At 37.6% G+C, this 27,198-nt stretch overlaps 6 protein-coding genes and 2 non-coding genes across 9 annotated transcripts; 6 read left to right on the plus strand and 2 right to left on the minus strand.

Moving 5' to 3' along the window:
• Positions 1 to 151: 151 nt before the first annotated feature.
• On the plus strand, positions 152 to 1,848 carry LOC111449400 (chlorophyll a-b binding protein 7, chloroplastic-like). Its single transcript, XM_023089270.1, has 4 exons — positions 152 to 304; positions 392 to 606; positions 1,021 to 1,535; positions 1,625 to 1,848. Exons 1-4 carry the CDS (start codon positions 249 to 251, stop codon positions 1,640 to 1,642), a joined length of 804 nt encoding a protein of 267 aa, XP_022945038.1. The 5' UTR covers positions 152 to 248; the 3' UTR covers positions 1,643 to 1,848.
• A 446-nt stretch (positions 1,849 to 2,294) lies between these two features.
• TRNAL-AAG lies at positions 2,295 to 2,375 on the plus strand. The gene has a single exon. It is a non-coding gene; the product is annotated as a tRNA-Leu (tRNA).
• Positions 2,376 to 3,005: 630 nt separating this feature from the next.
• Positions 3,006 to 3,087, plus strand: TRNAL-AAG. The gene has a single exon. It is a non-coding gene; the product is annotated as a tRNA-Leu (tRNA).
• A 590-nt stretch (positions 3,088 to 3,677) lies between these two features.
• LOC111449397 (alpha-ketoglutarate-dependent dioxygenase alkB) lies at positions 3,678 to 7,187 on the minus strand. Its single transcript, XM_023089268.1, has 7 exons — positions 6,963 to 7,187; positions 6,706 to 6,857; positions 6,261 to 6,622; positions 4,559 to 4,697; positions 4,386 to 4,452; positions 4,157 to 4,278; positions 3,678 to 4,004 (listed from the first exon to the last, which is right to left on the minus strand). Exons 1-7 carry the CDS (start codon positions 7,067 to 7,069, stop codon positions 3,865 to 3,867), a joined length of 1,089 nt encoding a protein of 362 aa, XP_022945036.1. The 5' UTR covers positions 7,070 to 7,187; the 3' UTR covers positions 3,678 to 3,864.
• Positions 7,188 to 8,514: 1,327 nt separating this feature from the next.
• LOC111449401 lies at positions 8,515 to 14,825 on the plus strand. Its single transcript, XM_023089271.1, has 5 exons — positions 8,515 to 8,891; positions 9,098 to 9,201; positions 9,393 to 9,506; positions 14,345 to 14,428; positions 14,674 to 14,825. The coding sequence occupies exons 1-5, from the start codon at positions 8,609 to 8,611 to the stop codon at positions 14,728 to 14,730; spliced, it is 642 nt and encodes a 213-aa protein (XP_022945039.1). The 5' UTR covers positions 8,515 to 8,608; the 3' UTR covers positions 14,731 to 14,825.
• A 79-nt stretch (positions 14,826 to 14,904) lies between these two features.
• Positions 14,905 to 16,416, minus strand: LOC111449399 (probable methyltransferase At1g27930). Its single transcript, XM_023089269.1, has one exon. The coding sequence runs from the start codon at positions 16,111 to 16,113 to the stop codon at positions 15,259 to 15,261; it is 855 nt and encodes a 284-aa protein (XP_022945037.1). The 5' UTR covers positions 16,114 to 16,416; the 3' UTR covers positions 14,905 to 15,258.
• A 4,266-nt stretch (positions 16,417 to 20,682) lies between these two features.
• Positions 20,683 to 21,470, plus strand: LOC111449780 (non-specific lipid transfer protein GPI-anchored 1-like). The gene is made up of 2 exons (XM_023089818.1): positions 20,683 to 21,031; positions 21,115 to 21,470. Exons 1-2 carry the CDS (start codon positions 20,698 to 20,700, stop codon positions 21,327 to 21,329), a joined length of 549 nt encoding a protein of 182 aa, XP_022945586.1. The 5' UTR covers positions 20,683 to 20,697; the 3' UTR covers positions 21,330 to 21,470.
• Positions 21,471 to 23,008: 1,538 nt separating this feature from the next.
• On the plus strand, positions 23,009 to 27,180 carry LOC111449994 (ranBP2-type zinc finger protein At1g67325-like). Of its 2 annotated transcripts, none has more exons than XM_023090119.1 (10): positions 23,009 to 23,173; positions 23,603 to 23,648; positions 23,907 to 24,022; positions 24,742 to 25,015; positions 25,198 to 25,268; positions 25,855 to 25,906; positions 26,000 to 26,109; positions 26,293 to 26,311; positions 26,420 to 26,574; positions 26,828 to 27,180. In XM_023090119.1, exons 1-10 carry the CDS (start codon positions 23,165 to 23,167, stop codon positions 26,828 to 26,830), a joined length of 855 nt encoding a protein of 284 aa, XP_022945887.1. In that variant the 5' UTR covers positions 23,009 to 23,164; the 3' UTR covers positions 26,831 to 27,180. The 2 variants fall into 2 exon arrangements, with proteins under 2 accessions (XP_022945887.1, XP_022945886.1); XM_023090118.1 differs by having other exon boundaries at positions 23,010 to 23,173; positions 26,293 to 26,317.
• The last annotated feature ends 18 nt before the right edge of the window (positions 27,181 to 27,198 follow it).

Genomic DNA, 27,198 nt, shown 5'->3' on the forward strand with positions numbered 1-27,198 from the left:
CCACGGACTTGAAAGGAGAGCCACAAAGCTTGAGATTATTCCAGGTAAGCAGAAACGAGCCGAGGTGGACGTGGCAGATATCAGATTTCAATGCCACGTGGCAGAGATTCAGCCAATTGCATATCCCCTCCCCTATCCATTTAGATAAGACCTTGCGTACATTAACGAACTAAGATTCAATCCAAACCCACACGGTCATCTTCATCACTCAAATTTCCCATTTTACAGCTGAAGTGATCCGACTCGAAATGGCCTCGGCTTGTGCTTCTTCTGCCATCACGGCGGTCGCAATTTCTTCATCGAGGCAACTTATTCTCTCATTCATCTTCTTTATTTTCCTAAACTAGTCGTTTCAACTAAATTATTAATTATGAAGCTAAACATTTTGCAGTTCTCAGAAGAACGGGTGTCCAAAGGCTTCTAATTTCGTAACAGGGAAGAAATTGAGGTTGAGAAAGTACACTACCGGCGTTGTTGCTCCTCGATCTGCTCCAGTTTGTGCCGCTGCTGACCCCAATAGACCCCTTTGGTTCCCTGGTAGCACCCCTCCTCCATGGCTCGACGGCAGCCTCCCCGGTGACTTTGGCTTCGACCCTCTTGGTCTTTGTAAGTGTTAAACCACTGCTAAATTACTATTGAGTATCAGTTAATTGAGTTGGACCAGACTGAACAACGCAACTGTTCAAATAGTAAAAAATTTCAATATATACAATTTTTATTAAACAATGAATTCAACCTAATTGAACGGTTCAGATTGTCCGAGTCATTTATTTACGATTATAAATAAAATATTAGCTCGTAAAATGTATATTTATCTATTTTTAAATATTTAATTAAAAAATTTATCTCAATTTCAATATATATTTTTAAAAATTACCTTTTATATAATTAAAAATTATTAAAGTGGAAGAATTAAATAAAAACAATATATATATATATATATATATATATATATATATATATATAATTGTAGCGTAATTAAAAATATCACCCTTTAATTTTTGTACTGTATTTTGGTAGCTTCTGATCCGGAGAGCCTGAGATGGAACCAGCAGGCGGAGCTGGTGCACTGCCGGTGGGCAATGTTAGGCGCTGCCGGAATTTTCATCCCGGAATTCTTGACAAAGATCGGAATTTTGAACACTCCATCATGGTACACCGCTGGAGAATTGGAATACTTCACCGACACCACCACCCTCTTCGTCGTCGAACTCATTTTCATCGGTTGGGCCGAGGGTAGACGGTGGGCCGACATTCTCAAACCCGGCTGCGTCAACACCGACCCGATCTTCCCCAACAACAAGCTCACCGGAACGGACGTTGGGTACCCAGGAGGGCTGTGGTTCGACCCGCTCGGATGGGGTAGCGGGTCACCCGAAAAGATCAAGGAGTTGAGAACTAAAGAGATCAAGAACGGTCGATTGGCTATGTTGGCAGTGATGGGTGCATGGTTTCAACACATTTACACCGGCACCGGTCCCATCGACAATCTTTTCGCGCACCTTGCCGATCCCGGCCACGCCACCGTCTTCGCCGTAAGTTTTAACCTAGGATTAGGAAGGTCTTGAGATTAAATAGGGTGGTAAATTTTAGGGTTTAACTGTTGTGTTCTTCTTTTTTACAGGCTTTTACTCCCAAGTGAAGAAATTGAAGAGCATAGGAGGCGTGTGTATCAAATCATAACTTGAAAACTATGTGTTTATGTCTTGTGTATGGACATTGATATCAATTTCATGTACAAATGAGAACGGGAATTAAGGAAGTTTTAGACGCGTTTTGAGTTCTTGAATCTCTGCTTATGCTCTATGGTTGCAATTTTGTATGAACGGTTATATCAGACTGAATTTAGCTATGATCATTCTTGCAAATGTATACGAAATTTCGACTTTAAGAGAAGCTTGAGGTGATGTACCACACAACAAGCATCTCAAATTAGCAATACGTGTAGTGTCATACCCAACGATCCAAACTTTTGATGAAGGAATAATAGTTGAATCAAAGAAATTAATAATTTTTTATACAAAATTCGGATCAACCAAAGAATAATTCTAGAATTAGATTACTTTAAAGATCAAAGATCTAGAGGTAAGATTTGAAACCTTGTTCTAAATTGTGTCATCTAACAGTGGATCAAGACTTAATTGAATGACTTCAATACAATTTTCCACAAGAATTGCAACCTAGAAATGACAAAGATGATTCTGTCCCGAGAGCTCAAATTCATTCATAAATGTCTACTTGGAGTTGGATTTTGGTGGGAGTTCTAAGTGGCTACTTTGAGTTAAACTTTTCATGTTGAGATGGCCGAGTTGGTCTAAGGCGCCAGATTAAGGTTCTGGTCCGAAAGGGCGTGGGTTCAAATCCCACTCTCAACATTTTTTTTTTTGTTCACCTATTTCTGGTGTCGTCGATATACAAAACATCAAATCTTAGCTCGAGGTGCATTAATGGTGTGATCTCCGTGTGCCGACCAGCTACTGGGTTGACCTATGTGGTCTGACACCCCCTTAAATGACTGGATGTCTGTACCATAGAGCTACCGCCGTGACAACTTAGAATCTTAAGCAAGGTATATGGACAAGAGGATGTCCTACCCTAAGATTCGGGCATAAGCAACTTTCAAGGGCAAAATTTTGAAGGAGGAAAGTATTTGTAACCACTGAATTGGAATGATGATTAATTTTTAACATTTTCACTTTTTTGTTCTTTCGTTTGATCTTTTAGGATTTTATTGAGGGCAGGATTGCGAAAAAGAAAATGCTTAGAAAAATGCTAGAAATTCAATAAAAAATATATAAGATAAATAGTACAAATTGAAAAAAGTCGATCAAAGTCAGGGATAAATGATCAGTTTGACTCCATTCCTAAGGATCCTAACCCGAGTTATGGAGTGAGAAGAAAACAAAAAGAAAAGGGAGGGTTTAGAGTTTTAAAAGACCGGAATCCTCTCTAAGTGGCTACTTCAAGTCGGATTTTGGCGAGAGTTCTAAGTTCAAACTTTCCATGTTGAGATGGCCGAGTTGGTCTTAAGGCGCTAGATTAAGGTTTTAGTCCAAAAGGGTGTGGGTTCAAATCCCACCCTCAACAAAATATGTACTTTTTTCATTAGTTTTATTTACAAAATTTAATATGGTTCTATAGGTTCCGAGGTGATTCACCCTATTTCCAATGTCACTAATTTATTGGGCGTCAAATCTTATCTTGAGGTGAACTAAGGTGTGATTCCCGGCCTTTACGAACAAGACCCTGGCCTTTAGAATCTATATGAATGTAAGCATGATCAACGTGTAGTGAGTGAATGTCCGTATCATAGAGTTTTTCGTTGTGACAACTTGGAATAAGCAAGAAAAATGGACAAGAAGATGTCCTACCCTAAGATTCGGACATAAACAACTTTCACGGAAGATAGTTTTTAAAGAGGGAAGAATTCGTGGAACCCAAATCCCGATGAGGATTAATTTTCAAATTTTTTCCTTAGAGTCTTCTACCGAAGGCTTTCGAGGCCAAATTTCACTAGGATACCCAAGAAAAAAAGAAATTTAATGGAGCTCACTCACTAGCTTGCCTTTTCCGACAGCTTTTAGCTGACCATTTTTGACATCTTAGGACAGTGTATCACAGTTTCATTCCTTTCCTTTCCAGCTTAATTAACGGTCCTAAGCTTGAGCTAGCAACCGTTTCGGTGAAGTTTAATATCTTACTCGTATTTGCTCATCAATCTGCTCTAATGGTACTTTTCAAACACTTTTGAAAGTTCAAGAGTACCAACAAATTTCATCCAAAACTAACGGTAAACAATCCCCTCGCCTCCCAGTAATGATGGAAAACTTCTTCTAGCAATGTAAAAGAATAATCATGAAACACTCAGAAAACCTGTCTAATGTTGATGTTTATTCTTGAAGTTCTTATGTATTCCAGAAAATGCAAATCGTCTCGACTTGAAAACCGCTTTTCAAGAAGAGAAATTTCCTCACTTTCTTCATCTGTGAAGATCCGTGGTACACCTACAAGACATTCACAGCATGTTTCAGGAAGTTAGCGGTTTTTTCGATAGATGAATGAATCACTGAGCATTCGTCGAAATCGGATATCCGGGTTGATATTTAGAACAAAAGGGCAACGCATGATGTAAGAGTAAACATGAGGGCTGCATTACCATGGAAACATTCCCTTGCTTCTCCAGCCATTAGCACGACATCTCCACTTCGAAGAAACATGGCTACGGGCGGATCCTGTCTCGACTTGCCACCCAAAAGAAAGATAGCCTTGCAACCCAAACTGGAGCGGGCGGATAAAGAAGATAACAGAATAAGTACTGGAGATCAATGTCCTCTTTAACATAACAGACAGGAATGCAATTCAATGAGGATAAGTTGGCAAGATACCTCATGCTAACAATTGGCTTGCTCCAGTCAGCTTCCATGTCATCTAGGTGACCCCCGAGCGTGTCGCCTAAAGATATCAACGAAGTGTCAGAGTAATGGCAAGGTTATGCTGACTTTTCCATGCATTACTTATCATTCTATTGATGTCAATGAACAAATTTTTCTTTACGTACCTGAAGCAAAATAATTCACTATTGCAGCTTCAGGTTTGAATTCTTCCCCAGTTGGCATTGCAGCTGCTGCCATTCTTTTGGTAAGTTGACATAACGCAGAGGGAATCTCGTTATGGGGCAGAGATATGTCATAGCTTCGCTACTCCATAACAAGGAGAATAATTCAGATATCAAACAAATCCATAGAAACAGTACGGGAGGTTTTGGCGTTTTGGAAAGAAAAAGTCCCCACCCCGAATAATCTCTTTGTTAGGAATCACGACTCCCCACAATGGTATGATATTGTCCACTTTGAGCATAAGATTTCATGGTTTTGTTTTGGGTTTCCCCGAAAGGCCTCATACCAGTGGAGATGTATTCCTTACTTATAAACCCATGATCATTCCCTAAATTAGCCAATGTGGGACTCCCTCCCAAGAATCCTCCCCTCGAACAAAGTACACCATAGAGTCTCCCTTGAGGTCTATATAGAGACTCCTTTCTCTAGAGCCCTCGAACATAGCACACCATTTGTTCGATACATGAGTCACTTTTGACAACACTTTGTAGGGACTCCCTCCCAAGAATCCTCCCCTCGAACAAAGTACACCATAGAGTCTCCCTTGAGGTCTATATAGAGACTCCTTTCTCTAGAGCCCTCGAACATAGCACACCATTTGTTCGATACATGAGTCACTTTTGACAACACTTTGTAGGGACTCCCTCCCAAGAATCCTCCCCTCGAACAAAGTACACCATAGAGTCTCCCTTGAGGTCTATATAGAGACTCCTTTCTCTAGAGCCCTCGAACATAGCACACCATTTGTTCGATACATGAGTCATCTATATAGAGACTCCTTTCTCTAGAGCCCTCGAACATAGCACACCATTTGTTCGATACATGAGTCACTTTTGACAACACTTTGTAGGGTAGAGCCCTCGAACATAGCACACCATTTGTTCGATACATGAGTCACTTTTGACAACACTTTGTAGGGTAGAAATTTCTTTGCTCGACACTTGAGGATTCTATTGGCATTGCTAAATTAAGGGTATGGCTCTGATACCATTTATGAACCACGAACCTCGACAATGGTATGATATTGTCCACTTTGACCATAAGTTCTCATGGCTTTGCTTTGGGCTTCCCCAAAAGGCCTCATACCGATGGAGATATATTCCTTACTTATAAACCCATGATCATTCCCTAAATTAACCAATGTGGGACTCCCTCCCAATAATCCTCCCCTCGAACAAAATACACCATAGAGACTCCCCTGAGGTCTATATAGCCTTCGAACAGCCTCCCCTTAATCGAGACTCGACTCTTTTCTTTGGAGCCCTTGAACAAAGTACACCCTTTGTTCGACACATGAGTCACTTTTGACTACACTTTCGAGGATAGCAATTTCTTTGTTCTACACTTGAGGATTTTATTGACATTGCTAAATTAAGGGCATGACTCTGATACCATGTTAGGAATCACGAATCTCCAAAATGGTATGATATTGTTCACTTTGAGCATAAGCTCTCATGCCTTTACTTTTGGTTTTCCCAAAAGACTCGTACCAATGGAGATGTATTCCTAACTTATAAACTCATGATCATTCCCTAAATTAGCCAACGTGGGACTCTCTCCTAACAATCTTCGACACTCCTAATATTACCGAGAGTTCATACTATAAAACACGAGTAAAATATGGAGTCTTCTAGTTAGACTCACCTTGGACCAATCAAATTGTAGGCCGAGTGTACTCCAACGCAACTTCCGAAGTAATGCAGAGGCCGGAACTGATTTGCAGGTCCCCCTCCTGGATGAAACAGTATTTTCCTCCACAAACTTCCATCCATTAGAATTTCCATTGATAAGGGAAGGTTCAGTGTCGGAATCAACGTTGGAAGCAGAGATTTCATTATCTTCAACTAAAACTCTCTTTTCCTTAGCAGCAATGAACAGGTCTTGAATTGGTCCATAAATAGCATTATGATTGGTTCTGTTAGGAGGCTGCGGGAAATCCTTTAAACTCTCCCTAATCCATTGGCATTGTTCTTCTAAACTCAACGCACCAGGAATAAAATAAAACCCTACATTTTAGACACATAGAGAACAACTGAATTTTGGGATCTTTTTCTTTGAAACGGTATCGAAAATGGAGAATTAGCAATACCAGGACGATTCTCCAAGCAGAAGACTGGTCCATCGAGATCGCACTTAGTCGCATTCACGCCCAGCGGAAGCGCACCATCCTGATTGTAACATTCGAGGATACGCTTGAAATCGATAACCTCAGACAAATCCACTTGTTTCGGTAGCTTTTTCCTGAGAGGAATCATAAGCAAGAGTTTGACACATCGCCTCTAACAACAAGTCCAATGCCAACTGAATGAAATAGAACCTGAAAGAGCAAATTGGGAAGAAATATACTTTTTGGAAGATTTATAGGTGTCGTCGTAGTACAGTTTGTATTTCTTCTCTGCTCTTCTGAAAGCGGTGCGCTCAGCATCGTCGGTGCCTTTGTCTGAACCGTACATTTTATCCACCGAGATTGGCTACCGCCGGCGAGTTACTCGATAGGATCGTGAAATTGAGCTTCTGAGCTATGGCGATGGACGGGACAGGAATAATGAAGCTTAGGGTTTTGAATAGTCAGGCGCGTGAATTTTATTAAATATTAAAGGGAGACAAAATCAACGTACCCTTAATTTTTCTTACAATATAATTATATTTATATATTTTTATTATATTTTTTAATAACTCTCCCGAATAAATTTTAAGAAATTATTTTAAAATATATATTAAAATTGAATTACAAAATTTAATTAAATATTTAAAAGTAAATAAAGAAGATGTAACGACCATATCCACCTAGCAGATATTATTGTCCTCTTTCGGTTTTCCCTTTCCCGACTTCCCTTATAAAGGGTGTTTTTCTCTTTCCCAACATTGTGGGACGTCACAATCCATATCCACCTAGCAGATATTGTCCTCTTTGGGTTTTCCCTTTCGGGCTTCCCCTCGAGGCTTCTCTTATAAAGGGTGTTTTTCCCCTCCCCAACAATGAGAGACATCACAATCCACCCCCCTTCAGGACTCAACGTACTTGCTGACACTTGTTCCTTTCTCCAATCCATGTGGGACCCGCACTAAAATCCACCCCTTTAAAGCCTAGCGTCCTTACTAGCACACCGTCTTGTGTCTGCCCCTTTGGGGAACAGCCTCCTTGCTGTCATATAGTCCAGTGTCTGACTCTGATACCATTTGTAACGACCCAGATCCACCGTTGGCAGATATTGTCCTCTTTGGGCTTTCCGTTTTGAGCTTCCTCTCAAGGTTTTAAAACGTCTGTTGGGAAGGTTTCCACACCCTTATAAAGGGTGTTTTTCTCCTCCCAACCAATGTGGGACATCACATAAGTGCTACGTGACCAATGAATAATTATGCGTTTTACCAATTAATATTTTACTTTTATTAAAAAATAAAAGCTCAACAAACGACTCAAATGACGTGAGCAATTCAACAAATTTATGATTAGGTTGAATTGGGTTTAGATTAATTATCTAATAAAAGTTGTCTGAGTTGAAAATTTCACTCCAATGTGAAATCCCACAATCAAACGTCCTCGTTGGCACTGCTCGGTGTTCATTCCCTTTGAAACTCAGCGTCCTCACTGACGCGCCGTTTGGAACCTGACTCCGATGCCATTTGTAACAATTCAAGTCCGTCTGGAAATTGATTCTGATACCATTTGTAATCGTTCAAGCCACCACTCGCAAATATTGTCCTTTTAGACTTTCTTTTCAAGCTTCGATCCAAAATTTTTAAAACGAGTCTATTGTAGAGAGTTTTCCACACTCTTAAAACATGTTCGTGGGGGAGCGTGTCTATATTATAAAAACGATTAAAAATAAATTATATTAAAAAATTATTAATTTTACAGCCTTTATTTTCTGGCCCAAATAACCAAAAAAAAATAATCATATCCACTAAGGCCATAGCAAGAAAATTATCTGTACTGATTTCGCATACTGTAAGCAATTCCCCAGAACTCGGTTAAAGCTTGAGAACCAAAAATGGCAGCGAGCAGGGCTGTGTTGCGTTCTGCATCAATATTCTTAACGGAGCCATCGCGACCCTTCCACTTCAGCCGTGCTTCTTCTTCTTCCTTCACGCTCGGAACTAGGCGATCCTTCACTCACAGATTGAATTGCAATGTCTGGAGTTCTAGGGCTCGGGGATTTCACTTTCCTGAACGAACTGGTCTGAATTGCTCGCTCGACGAGACACAACTGACGTCGTCGTCTGATCAGGACGGCCAGGGCCCTCCTCAGGAGGCTGTTTTGAAGGCAATTTCAGGTTTCTACCTGACCTTTATGTTATCAAGGCTTCGGAATTGTAAGCCATGATTCAATTAATCGTTCTTTAACTCTTCTCATGGACAAGTTTGTGTAATTCTTGTTTGTGTGTGAGCTTTTGCTTGTGTAATCATGCTTCTATTTCATGACGACTTGTTAATCTATTCGACGCAATTGATTGCGAGTTCGTTTGGTTGCTCTGTGCAGAGGTATCTAAGACAGAAGGGAGGGTTGGGCATACCACAAATATGGTACTGGGAGGAACAGTGACTGATGATTCTACCAACGAATGGATTGCTTTGGATCAAAAGGTGCGGAATAGTTGCTTCATTAGCTCCAATTTATGCATGAAATGGCTAGTTTATATCATTTGATGGTTGGGTTTGTAGGTAACTTAGCGTTGATTTCTTAAGTCGGGGAGGATTTAGCTGTAGAAACCATACTATTGGCACTAGCTATAAGGTATCTTCACCACCATGGAATTTGCATACTTATTGGACAGGTTAACTCGTACCCGGGCGTTAGAGGCTTTACAGCAATCGGAACCGGGGGACATGATTTTGTGCAATCTATGGTTGTCGCCGTGGAGTCTGTCATCCAACAGCCAATTCCTGAGGTGATTATTTTCAGTTTTTAGGCCAATTAAATCACAGAGTCTTTCAATCACTTTTGTAAAATCCCACATCGGTTGGAGAGGGGAACGAAACATTCTTTATAAGGGTGTGGAAATCTCTCCCTAGCAGACACATTTTAAAAACCTTGAGGAGAAGCCTGAAAGGAAAAACCCAAGGAGGACAATATCTGCTAGCAGTAGGCTTGGACTGTTACAAATGTTAAACGAAACATTCTTTATTAGAGTGTGGAAACCTCTCCCTAGCAGACGCATTTTAAGAACCTTAAGAGGAAGCCCGAATGGGAACTACTAGTGGTGGGCTTAGGCTGTTACAGCTTTGTTCCACAGATGTCTCATTATATGTGTGGAATTTCGAAGTAAGTGAAATTTTTGCCTGCAGTTAATTATGAAATTCAGCTAGATAATGTTATTTCCTCTGCTGTGTTCATGTGTGGGAAACACAACTTTTCTTATTAATTTCAGTTACAAAATATTATACAGAATGAATTGATAATGAAAATTAGAAGATGTAACATAAATTTAATGGCAACTTCTAATTGTATTATCGTTGTCGTTGTTTTACTTTTAGTAGTTATTTTTAAAAATTTTGAACTATATAGTATTTTATAATTGTTTGTGCATCTAGGTATCAAAATAGATAGAGATTGTCTTGTAACAATTTCCTTTAGAGATGTACTCCAGCAAATGTCTTGAACATAAAATTGTGTAAAATATTATTTTGAACTCCTTTCAACTTTCACGGACTCGCGAAGTCTGTCATTTTCCTCATCCCTTACACATGTAATGTAATAGCCCAAACCAACCTCTAACAAATATTGTCCACTTTGGCCCGTTACGTATCGCCGTCAGCCTCACGGTTTTAAAACGCGTCTGTTAGGGATATAAGGAATGTTTTGTTCCCCTCTCCGACCGATGTAGGATCTCACATGTAAGTTCACAAAAAATATTGTGAAAGCTTTTGATGGTCCCTGTAAAGGTCTTTCTCCTCTTTCTGCCAAATTGAAGGCTTGGAGCTTGGTTCTCCTTCCCATTCATTTTATCCATGAAATCGTTACTAACACTCATAAAAATAAAGTTTACGCCATGAACGGGCCACAAAAGAGAGGGAGTCTAGTAAGGGATTGAAGGTTTTTCTTCTCTTTGTAGTTGAAAACCTTATTGTTCCTTTTCAAGCCAAAAATTCCAAAAGAATGCTTTAGTGCATCGAAGCTTAAGTATCCCTTTTTATTTTTTGAAGGAATGACTTGCTAATATTATAGCTAGGTATTATTGATATATACGGTGAGAGCCATGTTCCTATTGGAGCGTATAATTCCAAAAGTTCATAGCTAGGTAGTAGGCAATTGTTAAAAGGACCAAAAAGAAGGGCCTAGAGCAGAGACTTGTTATTGAGAAGGCTTATGTCAATGTGTTCCAGGGTGGCTTGACGAAAAATAGAGATTTTGGATTTTTGGGTGCTTTTTCTACTGCCAATTTCTCAGCTGTGCTTAATAGGAGATTGAATTTATGAGTGCTTGTTTACATTATCTTGTCTTTTCTTTTCCCTCTTTTTGGTGGTGGATAATTTATTTGGATTCTTTATAATGGATTGAAGTTGGTGTTCTTGATGGCTTCATATTTAGAAATTTTTATTAGATTTTTTTCTACTAAGATGATCTAAAATCGCCTATTTATTTAAGGTTATAGGAGTGAATTTGTCTTCTTTGAAGATTAGTACACTGGGTCTACGGTGCGAGCACATACCAATCCCCTTCTATCCCCTCTGAGTTAAACTTTTCTTGGCTATATAATGACTCCATTCCTAGTAGTATCATTGATACAAGTCAAATCCTAGACGTAGAAATGTAAGAAAGAAGATCCCTTTCTCCACCGAAAGAAATGAGATTTTTGAGGATACAACACATACGAAATTAACCAATTTTTCCTGATGTAGAGGCTATCAAGAAAGCCGCATAAGTAAATATATAACCTACAGAAAAGTGGGCTAATCCAACTAATCGTGCCACAAGGGAATCTTGCCACAAGGGAAAGAGCCACTGGTTTATCTCTCCATTGAATCAAATTAGCCAAAGGTGTGCGTTTGTGAGCCCACACTAAAGTTTCAATCAATTCTTACCAATATCCACACCAGGAAATTAAGAACATAAATCCAATAGCTCAAATAAGATGTCCAAATAAGAACATCCACGCCCATACTGATAAACTATTCATACCAAAAGGATTATATCCATTGATAAGTTGTGAAGTGTTCAACCATAGATAATCTCTTAACCACCCCATCAAATAAGTGGAAAAATCCATTAATATGTGAAGTATACCTTGGATAAAGAAAAAGTAGGTATTCAATAGCTAGAAGAATTATGTTCTTTAATCGAAAGATCTTGAACAAGTGATTCTTTTAGATATACATACTATTCTAGATCATTGGATAAGGTGGCCTTATGGTGATTATCATAGAAATGCTACACAAAGTTCATTGATCGTCAAAACCCTGCTTTCTTCATAACTTCATCTTTTTAGCTTTAGTTAGACAATTCAAAAACTGTTGTGCCAGTTACTTTAATCTTCACAACGACAGAGCTCAAGCGCTAAATTTAATTAATATGAAGTAATTCTATTGTCATTAAAACATTAATTAAGTGAAGTAATTTTATTCAAACAGTGTTTGGCTACTTCCACATTGAGGACAATTGTTAGGTAGCTTCTTACTGGTTGACCATGATGAATATTATGTTATGGGCTACTGAAATGGATGCAACCTTGTTTCAGGGAGATGGAATTACTTCGTTTGAATTTGTCCTTTTCTAAATTACCTTTCTATTTCTTATCATTTTTAAAATTTTGGCCAAATTGCTAAGTTTTTTGTGAAAGTTATTGACACACCCCAAATTACCAATGTTTGTATACGTCGAAATAGGAGTGATATTGTATGTGAGAAATGAGCGTTTATATGAGGAATGATCGTACGTGTACGCTTACGTGCATACACATTCGTAACTGGTGGCCTATTAGAAGCCAAACTAATTTAGAGTTGCAGGAGTGGATTTCTCTTTTGTGTAGTTGGGAGATATTTCATTAAGCCGAACTCCAGGACGTTTTCCTTTAAATTTCTGTTTCACGAGATTGTTCCAATGTAGCCGATCATCATGAGATTTAGACTATTCTTTGGAAAATCGCCTTATCCAAGTTAAAGTTTTTATGTCGGCTCTATTTTTTTTCTGGGATAAAATACACATGATAAAATCCATGTGTGAAACCCTTTAATTTTAGTAGCCTCGTGATGACGTGCTGCACGTAGAAAAGTTAACGAAATCGTTGATGACTTTATGATATGGAGCATTCTATTGGAAATAATTTGGCTACAGATTTTGGAGGCTGTTTAATGTCATGTGGCAGACTTCTTTTCTCTGTGATTGCGTTGCCAATCCTTTCTAAGATAGGGCTGAAATGTTACCAATCCTTTAGAGCTTTCTTTTGGAGCTTTCTTTTGGAAGATTTCGCTAGAAAAGGAATGTGATTGCGTTGCCAATCCTTTAGAGCTTTCTTTTGGAAGATTTCGCTAGAAAAGGAATAGGAGAATCTTTCAAAGTATTAATAGAAGTAAATTGTAATTGAAGAGTTTTAGGATGCTTTGCTTTTTTGCTTCTTCTTCATCAAGCTCTTTACTCTCCCTTTTTGTAACTACTCTTTTTCTCCTTTCTTTTACGGCTTTCGAGTTCTTTTCGTACTTTTTCGAGGGTTTTCCATAGAGTAAAGGTTCCACTCCCCCCTGCCCCGAAGTATTGTGACTGTATATGTCAAACAGATCATTGGTAAAAAAAAAAAAATAGCAGGGGAAAGATTAGAAAGAACTCGAAACATTTAAGTTGGTTTGTGTCGAGGATACATGACTTCTCGAGCGAGTAAACTTTCAAGGTGTTACTGTTAAATCAGACTATGAAAGTGTTGAGAATCGAAAAGCTTCTAACTATCTTTCCATCTTTGTAATTGTCTATCTCCTTTAGCCTGCAGGTTAATTCTTACGCCTTGAGGTTTAGTTTAAACTAATTTGGTTGTACGGTTAATTTATTTTGTTATTGTTAGTTCTTTTGTTTCCAGTAGTTTCATAGTTTCTTTATATTGCTTGCTCGTTTATTAGGGCATATTTGGAAGTGATTTTAAAATGGCAAGACTCACTTTTCTCGTGCCTTTCTAAGGGCACGTTTTAGAGTGATATTCGAGAATTGTTTATGAGTTGACTTTTATAGAATCATTTTAATGTTGGGTTTTAGATCACATTTTTTGAAATTTTATTTTGAACGATAAAAAGCATGCTTGAAAGTGATTTTGAATACGACAAAAGTGATTTTAACCATTTAAAAATCACTTCCAAACATGCTTCTAGTCGTAGAAAAAGTGATTCTAGTCATTCTAAAATCACTTCCAAATATGCTCGTAGTGGTGGAAAAAGTGATTCTGGTCATTTCAAAATTACTTCCAAACATGCTCGTAGTTATGGAAATAGTGATGTTGGTCATTCCAAAATCACTTTGAAACATGCTCGTTACGAACGTGTTTGAACACGAATTTACAATCATAGATGAACGGATGCTTTGTTGTTCAATAGAATGGCAATTTACAGATTTGTCCTTGCTTTTGATTTGCACACAGGGTCATTCCAAAATTACTTCCAAACATGCTCGTAGTTATGGAAATAGTGATTTTGGTCATTCCAAAATCACTTCCAAACATGCTCGTTACGAACATATTTGAACACGAATTTACAATCATAGATGAACGGACGCATTTACAGATTTGTTCTTGGTTTTGATTGCGTACAGGGCAAGGTGAGGCATAAATTATCAGCCAAAGGCAAGTACGTTTCGGTAAACATAGGACCAGTTCAAGTAATTTCCAGTGAGCAGGTCCCTCTCTTTCCCTCTCTCATTAACTCGTTCATTAATTATGCCTTCCAATTTCTTAGCATAGCATGCCCTCCATCCCCCAACATGTTCAGCTACGATGCTTCTTGATTTGGTCGACCCCATCTCCAAAATAGATAAAACAAATAATAATAATTGGTTCGTTTATTCAAATTATATCATTTCCGCTGCATTTTTTGCCCGACGATTTTGATTTTCTTTTCTTTTTCTCGGGTTTTCGATCCCAGGTTCAAGCCGTATACAACGCAATGAAGAGAGACGACCGTATGAAATACTTTCTATAGCTTTCTTTTCGACATTTACGTATACAATTCCATGTAACCGATCACTCTTATTCCTCTTTAATCTCCCTAATTTAACTTTATCTTTGCTTATCCAAGCCTGTTCTTCATATTATAAGGAAAGTAGAAGAAGATTAGATTTCAGATGGGTTTTGTAAGCTGCAAAGAATCTGATAATTGAAGCTGAAAATGGAAATTTAACTGAAAATATGATTATGATCATACACGACGTGGTGGGAAAGTGGGTACGACATGAAGAACAAATTACAGAATATGGAAAAAACAAAGCAAAAAAGTCAATTAAGAGATTGAAATCTTCTACTTCTCACCTTCTTCTCCGAAAACACAGCCGAAGTGGTCGGCTGAATTGTCCATACCAATCTATCCGCCCGCTCAGATCCGACTCCGGCGGGTTTTTTTTTATTGATGTCCATGAAAATGTTCCCTCACCGCCGGTCACTACACCGATGACTATCTTTAGACTAAGTAATTTCAGAAACAGCAAATCTCCGGCGACGAACCCCTTCTGATCTAACAATATCGATTGGAAGTTCGGTCGGCTTTGCTCATGTTGGCGGCCGGGGGAATCTTGAAGTGCCATAGCCTTCCGACTCCATTAACGTAATACTTGTTCTTACACAAAAACTCCTGTGCGAATGTCCTCTCCACTTTCCGGTCAACATCGTGCAAAAACACGTCGGTGACGCCGGATCCTTTCCTGTTTCTTGCCATCACGGCGGCGGAGAATATCGCCGCCATCCGACCAGGTGCCTCCGCGAAATATCCTCTCGGCGCGTCGATCATTATGAGGTCCCATTCCTTCTCGTAAATCTCTTCTGGAAGATTATGAAGCGCTAACTTACATTTTTTATTGTCTTTAAGAAACGCCTTAGTCGGCGAACAGGACGGCTCCGATCGATACGTCGACAGCAGCTGATCTGCTTCCTGAAGCTGCGTTCTGTACTGGACGTGGTAAGCTCGAAGCATCGGAGCGTCTTTGATAACCGTTTGAATCCATTTTGGATCTTCCTCGAGAAACACGGTGGTTCCGTGAGGGTTGAGCGACGCCCACATCAACGAATCGTGACCGAGGCCGAATATCAGAAAGTTGCAGGGACATCGAACCTTCAATACATCAAATGAGATACGGATCTCGTCTAGCGATTGCTGTGGAACTATCTTCGCCGTCGCGTAGTGGATTATTGATTGGAGCTGGATCTCCGCCGGTGAATATCCAGTTATTGCCGGTGGTCCGGCGGTAGAGATGGAGCAGAATAAGTTACTGTCAACGAATCCAATGTAACCGGAAATCAACAGTGATCCGGCGATTAAACCGACGACGGCCAGTCCGAGAATCCATGGCTTGACGGATAATCTGTTCTTCATTTTCAGATGATCAAAATTTCGTCAACTCTCCGAAATAAACAAATCGAGGGCTCTTGAAATGGCGTTTGGTTTGTTTAAATGATTTAGGAAGACGGGGTTGCGAGAGGACGGTGGGTGAAAAGACATTAATGCCCTCCTTGTGCGGGCTGTCCTTCCCATCAGCAGATCCAGCTTGACCGGTTCTTTGGTAAATTTGGCTCTGGATTCAACGTTTCGCTGACTCACGTGATGATTGGATGTTCGAGCCCGCTGTGGGGCCCATTCTAATTTTTTGTCCATTCACAAATCGCCACGTGTATCGTCTTGGTCCTTGTTTATGCCCCATCCATCCCTATTCAATTTTACATTTATTAATAAAAATTAATTTAAATTATTATCAACTAGTCGTTATTTCTTGAATAAATACAATGACTTATTTTAAAAATAATTATTTTGATAAGGAAGTTCCTTGAAAAAAAAGAATCCTAATCAACAAAGTCCAAAGTCTAAGCCACCTACACGTGTGAGATTACGAGAAATATAAGCTACCATATTCAATAACCTGAATAGCATAACCCCGACAACGTTGACCAAGAAAAAAAAACATCATTAATGATCGATAATAGCTTACATTTAATGAGATTAAGAGATGCAAGATTTTTCGATTAAGCTTTTTAATGAACATGCAACCTGACTCGATCAGGATCTTCATTGGTTAAGTTTTTAGGTAAAAATGATACCTGCAATTGTGTCATTCATCCTCGTCATACCATTTAAGATGCACCATTGAGCTTATTTTCTCGATAATTTTCGACTAAAATCGACATGTTTATATGTTAAGCGCTGGTTTGGAGGAGGGTGCCATTAACTTTCCGATTAGGTTATGAGGTAATAGAGCAGATGTTATGGAATGTAGAAAATTACATTTTTACCCTAAAGTAAAAACTTTTTTACCAAAAAAAGAACGAACAATTCTATACCATTTGGAAAATAATTCAAAGTTGTAGGTCCTCTTCCAATTGGTCGGCTCGGGGTCTCTCCCCCCAAACAAGCACCTTTTTAAGCTTTTCCACCAAAGCAAAGTCACGAGAGCGTATGCTCAAAGTGGACAATACATACCATTGTGGAGATCCGTGATTTCATGGTATCAGAGTCATGTTTTAAACTTAGCCATGACAATAGAATCCTCAAATATCAAACAAAGATTGTGAGTCTTGAAGCTGTAGTAAAAAAGTGACTTAAGTGTCGAAAAAATGGTCTACTTTGTTTGAGGGCTCCAGAAAAAGGAGTCGAGCCTTGATTAAAGGGAGGCTTATAGTGTACTTTGTTCGATGGGAGAATTGTAATTTAATTGATTTTTATTATAATAAATATAAAACTCATAAGGGTTGTCATCATGCATCTTAATTATTGAAAATATAATTGTTATATTTAATTAGGATATTCTTTAATAAAATTAAGAATTTATAATTTTGAATATAATTAGCGTGTTTCATTTTTTTTATTGCTTAATTAAATGCCAATATTTGTTATAATCGGTTTAATTAATTTGTTTTTTTTAATAAATCAACATTTAATTCTTTTCCAAATCAGCAAATAATAACATAATTATTTTTTAAAAAAGAATTTTATGGTTACATTTAATGTTTAAAATTTTATATATTAGCATTTAATTTCCTCATCAAGTATGGGATAATTACGAAAAAAATTGTATTTGAAGAATAAATTTAAGAATATTCGAAAAGCTCGACCCGAACAACTTTATCAATTAAGCCCAACCCAATCCGTACGGTTTGAGTTTGGGTTATAAACTTATTTGTGTTCGGTGCTCTAACCGATTTCCGTTATTTAAACAACTTTTCTACCAAACCCATTTTACAGTGGGTACGTCTTAGTCATGATATAATCATGTAGATTTAAATTTTAACGTTATTGTATACTTAGGTACGACGGGCGTGATATATATATTTTTTTGATTATATAGGTAGTTCTATTATATCATGGATTGTCGCTTGGTCAAGAAGGTCCATGTGAAAAATAAAAGGCTCGAGAAAATGTGTTCAAGTCGTGATAATCACCTACCGAATATTTAATACCCTACGAGTTATCTTGATAGTCAAATATAGAAAGAAAAAACATCTTGACCCATGCCTGTAACCACCTAAATCCACCGCTAGCAGATATTGTCCTCTTTGGGCTTTAAAACGCGTCTACTAGGGAAGTTTCCACACCCTTATAAATGGTGATTATGTGGGACATCACAATCCACCCCCCTTCGGGACCCAGCGTCTTCGCTGGCACTCTTTCCTTCCTCCAATCGATGTGGGACCGCCCCCAAATCCACCCCCCTTTTGGGCCACGTCCTCGCTGACACTCTTTCCTTCATCCAATCGATGTGGGACCGCCCCCAAATCCACCCATTTTGGGTCACCCCCCTTTGGGGCCCAACGTCCTTACTGGCACACCGCCTCGTGTCTACCCCTTTCAGGGAACAACGAGAAGGCTGACACTTCGTCCGATGTCTGGCTCTGATACCATTTGTAACGACCAGATCAACCGCTAGTAGATATTGTCCTCTTTCAGCTTTCCCTTTCGGGCTTCCCCTCAAGGCTGTAAAACGCGTCTTCTAGGGGAAAGTTTCCACACGCTTATAAATGGTGATTTGTTCTCCTCCCCCAACCAACGTGGGACATCACAATGCCACATTGGTTAAACTACAAAAACAATTTCTCATAGGGTCGATCAAATCAATGGTTCTCTTATATTAAAGAAATTTGATCCGTAAATCTTATATAAGATCTAAATTCGACCCATAAATCTTAGAAGTTCGATCAAATAAGTTGAATGATCTCACGACGCCATTCACATAAGTTGTAACGGCCCAAGCCACCACTAGCAGACATTGTTCTCTTTGGGCTTTAACACTTCCTGGGCGATGTGACAGTGAGGACGATGAGCCCCGAAGGGGGTGGACACGAGGCGGTGTGCCAACGAGGATACTGAACCCCGAAGAGAGTGGACACGGTGTTGTGTGCCAGTGAGGACGCTGGACCCCGAAGGTGGTGGATTGTGAGATCCCACATCAGTTGGAGCAAGGAATGAACTATTTTTTTATAACGTGTGGAACATCTCTCCACCACACGCGTTTTAAAAACGTTAAGGAAAAACCTAAAAGAAAAAGTTTTAAACAGAACAATATCTGTTAGCGGTAAACTTAATTTGAGCTGTTATATAAAGAGAACATATAGACTAACGACTTCAACCGTTTAAAAGATATGTTAACGGTGTGTAACGTTCTTAACTTGTTGAGATAAAAGGAGAGCGTTTATTATAGTACCACCTTGAGAACAAAATAATAACAATAATAATAATAAAATGGTCATTATTTCATGTACCATCGTGGTCGATCCAATTATTTTTGGTGTCACATAACATACTTTATTGAATTATAATTATAATTTATAAATAAGAGAATTTTAATTGTAATTATCAAATTCATTAGTTTTAGAATTTAATTATTTATTGAATAATAATTTAAATTTAGAATGTCAAAATTGGAAAAAAATAAAGAATTTATTTAATTAAATTATGAATTATTTTATACGCTAAATTAATATTCCTAAACTTTATATTTTACTTTAAATATACCGTTTCAATAAATATTTAAATTAAAAAAATTATAAAATAAAAATATTCTTATTAATTTTAGATGAAAATTATTAATATTTTATTCAAAAATACATTTAAACTTTTAATAATATTTAAAAAATACTCTTCGATTAAAAAAAAATCATTAATATCCTTCAATTTTTTTAAAAAATTAAAATATATTTTAAAATTTTTTAAATAGCATTACACTTATTCACCCTTTTATAAAAAAAAATATATTAAAATTATTATGAATATATGACGAAAACATATTAAAAATTACTCTTGAATTTTAAAAAATTCCAATAATACTTTTCAAACTTTTTTAGAAATTTAAAAGATATTTTTAAAAATACCTATGAAATTTTAAAAATAGCATTAAACACAATTTTTTTATTAAAAAAAATTAAAGAATCTATTATCAATAAATGAAAGAAAACCGACACTTTATACATTATTTTAAAACGTTTAGATATTAATGGTATTTTTAAAGTAAAATAAAAAAAATTAAAGTGAGGAATATTTTTTAACCCTTTTATAATTTCTTAAAATTTTCAAAAAAAAAAAATAGACGGACGATCTAAGCCGTTGATATTTACCGGTCCCACACACTCTTAAGAGAATCAATGGATTTCAAAGTTTCCCACATGAGAATCAAGGGTGACACGTGTACCAAGGCACGCCACGTGGTTGTTGTACAGCTCAGCCACATTAACTTCCAACGTATTTCTCACTGACGAGCAGCAGCTACCCAAGCAAGCAAATTTAACTCCACCCCACCCCAACTACCCAAGCCCCCTAATTCCCCTCCCGCAATCCCAACCGTCGGATCAAATCACACGCACACGTGGCAGCCTTTAATCCCGCAAACGCATTAACTAACCGCCACCTGTCAGTCTCCTCCCTCTCCTTTATAAAGAACAAGAAATAAACCAAGAAAGAAGGAAGGAAAATAAAATGAAAAAGATTGCGGTGTTGATAGTGGCCGTAGGGCTGTGTTTGGCGGCGGCGGCGGCGGAAGAAGAGAATCTGAAAGAGGAGTGCAGCAACGACTTACAAAAAGTGGTGAATTGCTTCGATTTCGCGACGGGGAAGGCGGCGGCGCCGGGGAAGGAATGCTGCGACTCGGTGGAAGTTATGAAAGAGAACAACCCTAAGTGTTTGTGTTTCTTTATACAACAGACTCATAACGGTAACCAACAGATTAAGAATTTGGGGATTCAAGAAATCAAGATTCTTCAGCTTCCCTCTGTTTGTCACTTGAAAAACTCGAGCGTTACCTACTGTCCCAGTAACCCGTCCTTTTCTTTTTCTTTTTCTTTTTTAATTTATTTATCCATTAAAATATTTTAAATTGAATTATTTTTTTGACAGAGCTTCTCGGCTTGCCTGCAAATTCACCGGACGCTGCTATTTTTAGCAATGCCACGTCATCAGTGTCGCCGGCGGCGACTACGACGACTAGGACTGTCCCCGACGGTAGCTCTGGAGATAAGATGGTAGCCAATACTCCCACCGGGGTGATGGCGGTGGCCATCGCTGTGTTCTTTTTCACTGCTTTCCTTCCGCCGATCACGCGTGAGGGATAAAACCATACCGCCGATCACCGGCGACGATCCCGCTTCCGATCTGTCGTTTGTCATTTTTGTTGGTTTAATTTTGTTGATATTTTAGGACAAAATATGTCGGTTTAAATGTGTTGTATTTTGTATTCCATTTCTTTTCTAAAGCAATGTTGATGAAAAGTGGTGGTTCTTGGATGAAAATAAAAGTCCCATGTTCGGCTAATTTAAGCTAATTCTATTATCTTGGAATGATTAGCCTAATTCTATTATTTTAATCTAGGAATACTATCTCAATTGATTTGGCTTCTCCGGGGATAATATTATACCATTGTGGAAGGTTAATATTATACCATTGTGGAAGGTTGTTTTCCTCTCGCGAAAATAACTTGATTTTTAAAATATGTAAGACGACAATCATGAGCAACCAGGGAAAGGAGACGAGCTTCGGAGCAAGTCAAGGCCATAGCATGAGTCAAATGGCAACCAATCCTAACACTTTTGGCTTTCATCAAATATAGCTTTCATGACTTTGTTTTGGACTTTTTCAACATCGCTCGTACATTATTTGATTATAAACTTATGATTATTTTCTAAAATAGCAGTAGGATTTTCATTCCACAATTCTTAGCTATGATATAACCGGCCCTAAACAAGGATTGTATTTTAGTAATTTAAAAAATTATATTTATCTATAATATTAATAACTCAAATATCAAAATAATAATAATAATAATTTAACGTGTAATTTATTTTCTTTTTTTATTTATTGAAAGAAGGTCCGCTAATTTAGGGAAGGATGAAGGATTTATAATCAAATAATACTATTTCTATTGGTCTGAGGTCTTTTCGGGAAGTCCAAAACCATAAGAGTTTATGCTCAAAGTGGACAATATCATACCATTATCGAGAATCGTATTCATTTAACCGTGGAAATGATATATTTTTTTTCAAAATATAGAAATATATTTATTTCTAAAATATCTAAGACGACCATCATGAGCAAACCAGGGGAAGGAGACAAGCTATGGAGCGAGTCGTCGTTGCATTGTAGCCGATCCTCACCGCAATAGCATGAGCCGAATGGCAACCAACCCTAACGCTTGAGTGAAGCGGCTCATATAGGAATTTTTTTTAATATAACCTTAACTCCTATATTAAAAACTAACAAACAAATATTTAAACAATAATTAAATAGTGATTCAATGAATCATATGTGATTATTAGTCCTTCTTGATATTAATTCCATAAATTTAGCTATGTAACTTAAAGTACATTTAATGCATATCTTTCTTGAAGCTCAACTTTGCAGATAAGGGAGTTCTCCAACGTTTTCTAGATTTTCTTTTGATGAGCTCACCATAGCTTGAATATAAGTGTTCGAGGTTTGTTGTAGCTTATTGGCTCTCGTCCTTGTAATTGGACCTTGAAGTATGGAAATTCTTTGGTCGTAGTTCATATCAATTCAAATTTATTAATAAATTCTTTTAAGTTTAAGAGTATTTTTAAATACTATCGTTAAAATATTTTTAAAAGTCAGAAGATATTTTTGAAATAAAGTATAGACTATTTTAAAATTTTAAGAATATTAATAAAATTTTAAAATTTAATATTTTTATTAATATGCTACGATAAATGTCATTAAAAAAAAAAGCTAAATGGGTCGTACTGCGGTCCATTTATCTTGCAGTATATAATGAAGAAAGGAATTCGGGCAGCCCAATCGTGGTCATTCTACAGAACGGCGTTCGTCACGTATACCCGACGGGCATTGCCGTTCCCGAGAGAAAAATAGATACGCGCAGCTATTCCGAGTCCGAGAACAAGATCTCCCTCTCCTCGTCTTTCTGATTGGTCGCAGTATGTCTCAGGTTCGTTCATTCACTTAATTGTCTCGTTAATCGTTTGTTGTTTTGTTTTATACAAAAAAAAGAAACGAAAATCGACTTCTTGCTTCCTTAAACCCTAGAAAATCTTTGTTAATTACTTGTTCTCGATGTATGGAAGCTTAATTGCACCGCCGTATTCCTGAAGTTATTGAATTTGAATGACATTGGTCAATTTTATAGTCTGTATGATACTTAGGTTCTGTTCGATATCTGCGCATTTATGTTTGTTTTTTTTTTTTTTTGTTTATCCGTACGATTGTTCTGTATCGGATTCTGACAGTAATTGCGCGATGCTGCTGTAGAATTTAGAGTTCGAGATTCTCATACTATTTCTCTTGGTTTTGAATTGATGCATCCATTAGTTGTGAATAAACTTATTTAATTTTCTCTTATCTCCATTGTCTTGTACAGGTTGATAGCAGGAATTCCTCTGCTGCCAAACGTGCTAGAACCGATGGTATGTTTAGGCGTCGTAGTTTCCTTTGTAATTCAGTTACAGCTTCGTATTTGATCATGCATTCTTTTACAACTACGTTGCATCTGTAAATTTTCTCATTAGATTTTTTGAGTGAATACATATGGCATACCGATTAACGAAGTTAGATTTATTGATATTTGAATCTGGAGAGATTTCCAGAAATTTGACGAACGTCTTCTTCCTATCTCTCTCTCTCTCTCTCTCTCTAATAATTGTTATTATTTTATTTGTTTGTAGGTAGCCGAAGGGAAGATGACTGGACGTGTCCTAGTTGTGGAAACGTCAATTTTTCATTTAGAACAACTTGCAATATGCGCAATTGCACTCAACCACGTCCGGCTGATCATAATTCTGTAAGACGTGAATGATTCCCCCAAGGAAACTTAAATTATCACGTTTGTTAATTTGAAAAACCTAATTTTGTTGTCTCTTGGATTTAAATGTTCTAGTATGTTTTCCCTCTCTGTTCATTTCAGTGCTTTGTTTTGTATCCATCTGCATAACGAGCAAGAGGAGACGTTTATCAAATTTTTTTATACACAATCTGTAATTAAAAACTTCACAACCTTTTCCGTTTGTTGAGAAGAAACATTCTATTTCTAGCAATCTTGTCATCTCATGTTTACTTTTCATTTTTGGTGCGGCGTATCTGGAGTTAAATTGTTTGTATTTTTCAGTTTTAGGTGGTAATTATGTTTTGCATTTTTAGGTTGTGATAATTATGCTATCTTCATTTTTTTTTTGTTGTTATGATTTTAGGATGTACATTTTCTCACAAGGCACAAGTGACTATTAACTACTTGAGCTTCATGAGATGGTACTTTATTGAACATATTAGGTGTAAGTTTTTCTTGGTGTATTCTCTTCAAGTACTCCAGTAATTATGATTTTATTTTTTTTCCTCCTTGTTTTCCAGTTCTTGTAACATCCATTGGCCAGTTCCCGTACACCTCTCATAAGTTTCTTTCATAAACGAAAAGTTTGTTTATTAACACACCACCGACACTCACAAAGTTGAACTACACGTTCTCTTGACAAAACAAATAACCTTCTTAAGCTTTTCTCTCTCCAGAAATCTGCTGCCAAGCCTGTTCATGCTCCACAGGGCTACTCCTATTCTGCCCCTTACATGGGTTCTGGTGCACCCTCTTCAATGTATCCTGGCGTACCACCTTATGGTTCTTCTATATTCAACGGTTCATCTATACCTCCCTATGATGTGCCATTTTCTGGGGGATCAGCATATCATTACAACTACGGTAGCCGATTTTCTGCAGGCAGCCCCTACAGACCTTTGCACCTATCTGGGCCTGCACCTTATTCTAGTGGATCTTTGATGGGAAATAGTATGTTATGTTACTATTATGCTCACCTTTGTTTGTGATTCTTGTTTATGACGACATCATAATGCTCTGTCTAACAAGATTATTAACTTGAAATTCATTTTTCTGCCTTCACGAGTACTCTATGCGAAGTGAGTGCTGTGCTGATCGGTCCTCTGTTTATCTTGTTTTGTTCTTCTTTTCAGGTGCAGTATATGGTATGCCACCCATAATGGATCGCTATGGCATTGCTTTGCCCATGGGCCCTGGGACCATGGTAGGTCTTTTGATGTAAATTATTTCCCGGTCGCTCAGCAGTTTTTCTTTCTAGAGTTTTAAGTTTGGTGTACTCTTAGCTTAGCTAGAACCCCCCCTCAAAGGACAATATTCAAGCATCCATAGAGGTATTGACGATTAGATTCTATGGAAGTTGAGAAAATGAATTATTAAATCTTTGTTTTCTGAAGATAAGAGATTAAAAAAGAATCACATCATATCGAATTACATTTTCACCTTAGTTTTGAATATTTGTTATAACAATACATCAATTGATGTATCACAAAGAATATTAAAAGACGAATGTTAGTGATGGGTTTTTTTTTTTTTTTTTTGTTTGTTAAGTATTTCAATGGTTGAATGTTGAAGAGAAATATCTTTCCTATTGGAATGAATGTTAAAGCCTGAAGATTTATAGTTCGGATATTAAGACTTGTGCGAATAAAGACTTACCCCTACAGCTATGAGTTGCAACTGAATCTGTCCTGTATGTCTACTAGTGTTGTTCTTGATTGAGTTTCACATATATTTCCTATCTGTCATCTGTCACTTTTTGTGTAAAATTTATGAGCAAGTAAATTTACCAGGGTCCAAGGCCAGGTTTTTTTCCGGATGACATATCGCAGAAGAAGGGTGCAGGTTACTATTCTTTACTTGCTTTGTTATGTTCTGTCCTTGACCAATTACGATGAAAACCTTTTCTAATCTAGTTTCTTACTTATGCTCATCCAGACGCTACTCGTGACAACGATTGGCCATGCCCCAAATGCGGAAACATCAATTTCTCATTTAGAACCGTCTGTAACATGAGGAAATGCAACACGCCAAAGCCTGGGTCACAGGTCTGTTATGTTATTTTCTTAAGAGTGACTGATTTTCCTATGTGCTTTTATGCTGCAATTACTTATTTAAACGTTGTTAGCAAACATCTCCTTTTCAATTGGTGAATGTTGAACTTCCTTAAAAAATGAGTTCGCTTAACTTTACTTGCAAGTCTAACCTTTTCATTTATTTTTGAAATGCAGGGTCCCAAAAATGATAAAGGTTCTAGTAAGTTCAATATATGGGCCTGTTCCAATAGAAGTGGTTTCCTTTTCAAACTTCGTTATAAGCTTCATGATTTCTAATGTTCTTGTTTATAATGCCTTCCAGAACAAAAGACGCCGGAGGGTAGCTGGAAGTGTGAGAAATGTAACAACATAAACTATCCATTCCGAACCAAATGCAATAGACAAAATTGTGGAGCCGACAAGCCAGCGGAGTCGGAGAAATCCCCATCACCGGCACAGGATGAAGACAATGAACAGGTCTGTTGTGTGAGTTTCTGTATCTTTATATGGTGTTCGGAATTGCATGTGCTTTTCTTGAGATATATATGCATTATGAAGTGGATTCCATATAATTTGATTAACAAGATAATTTTTGAACCACCAGAAAAGGGGAGAACCCTTTTGGTAAATTATCAGCGGTAGTGGTACTTTCCTTGAGTATACCCCACATTTCTTTTTGTAATTTTGTTTTCCCTTCCACGCATTAATTTGTCATTGTGTACTGTTCCAGTGAGTTCTAGAACATGTTTGAGGGGGTTGAGAAGGTCCAGAGTTATCTTCCAGCGTTGCTCAATATGGGTGTCTGAAAGTCAGTCTTGTCGTCCTCATGTTGCAGCAGTTGTCAAGTTAGTCTACCTCTCTTGATCCGTGTCATGTTGTATTAACTCAATTTAGTTCCTGGTCTTTTCAATCATCAACCGGATTGATCTGGCAAAAGATTTAATGGTTGGTTTCTAATATTTTAGGAACACATTTACTTTCTTGAATTCACTTATTTAGTTTAGTGGGCCTGTTAACTTGTGCACTAAACATGTTGCGAGTAGACTAGACTCTACCCTTTTGGGTTCCGGTTTGATCTCTTAATTGTCTTTCTTCTGTTGG

The sequence above is a fragment of the Cucurbita moschata genome, unplaced genomic scaffold (genome assembly GCF_002738365.1).
Source record: "Cucurbita moschata cultivar Rifu unplaced genomic scaffold, Cmos_1.0 Cmo_Scf00011, whole genome shotgun sequence".
Classification (NCBI taxonomy): domain Eukaryota; kingdom Viridiplantae; phylum Streptophyta; class Magnoliopsida; order Cucurbitales; family Cucurbitaceae; genus Cucurbita; species Cucurbita moschata.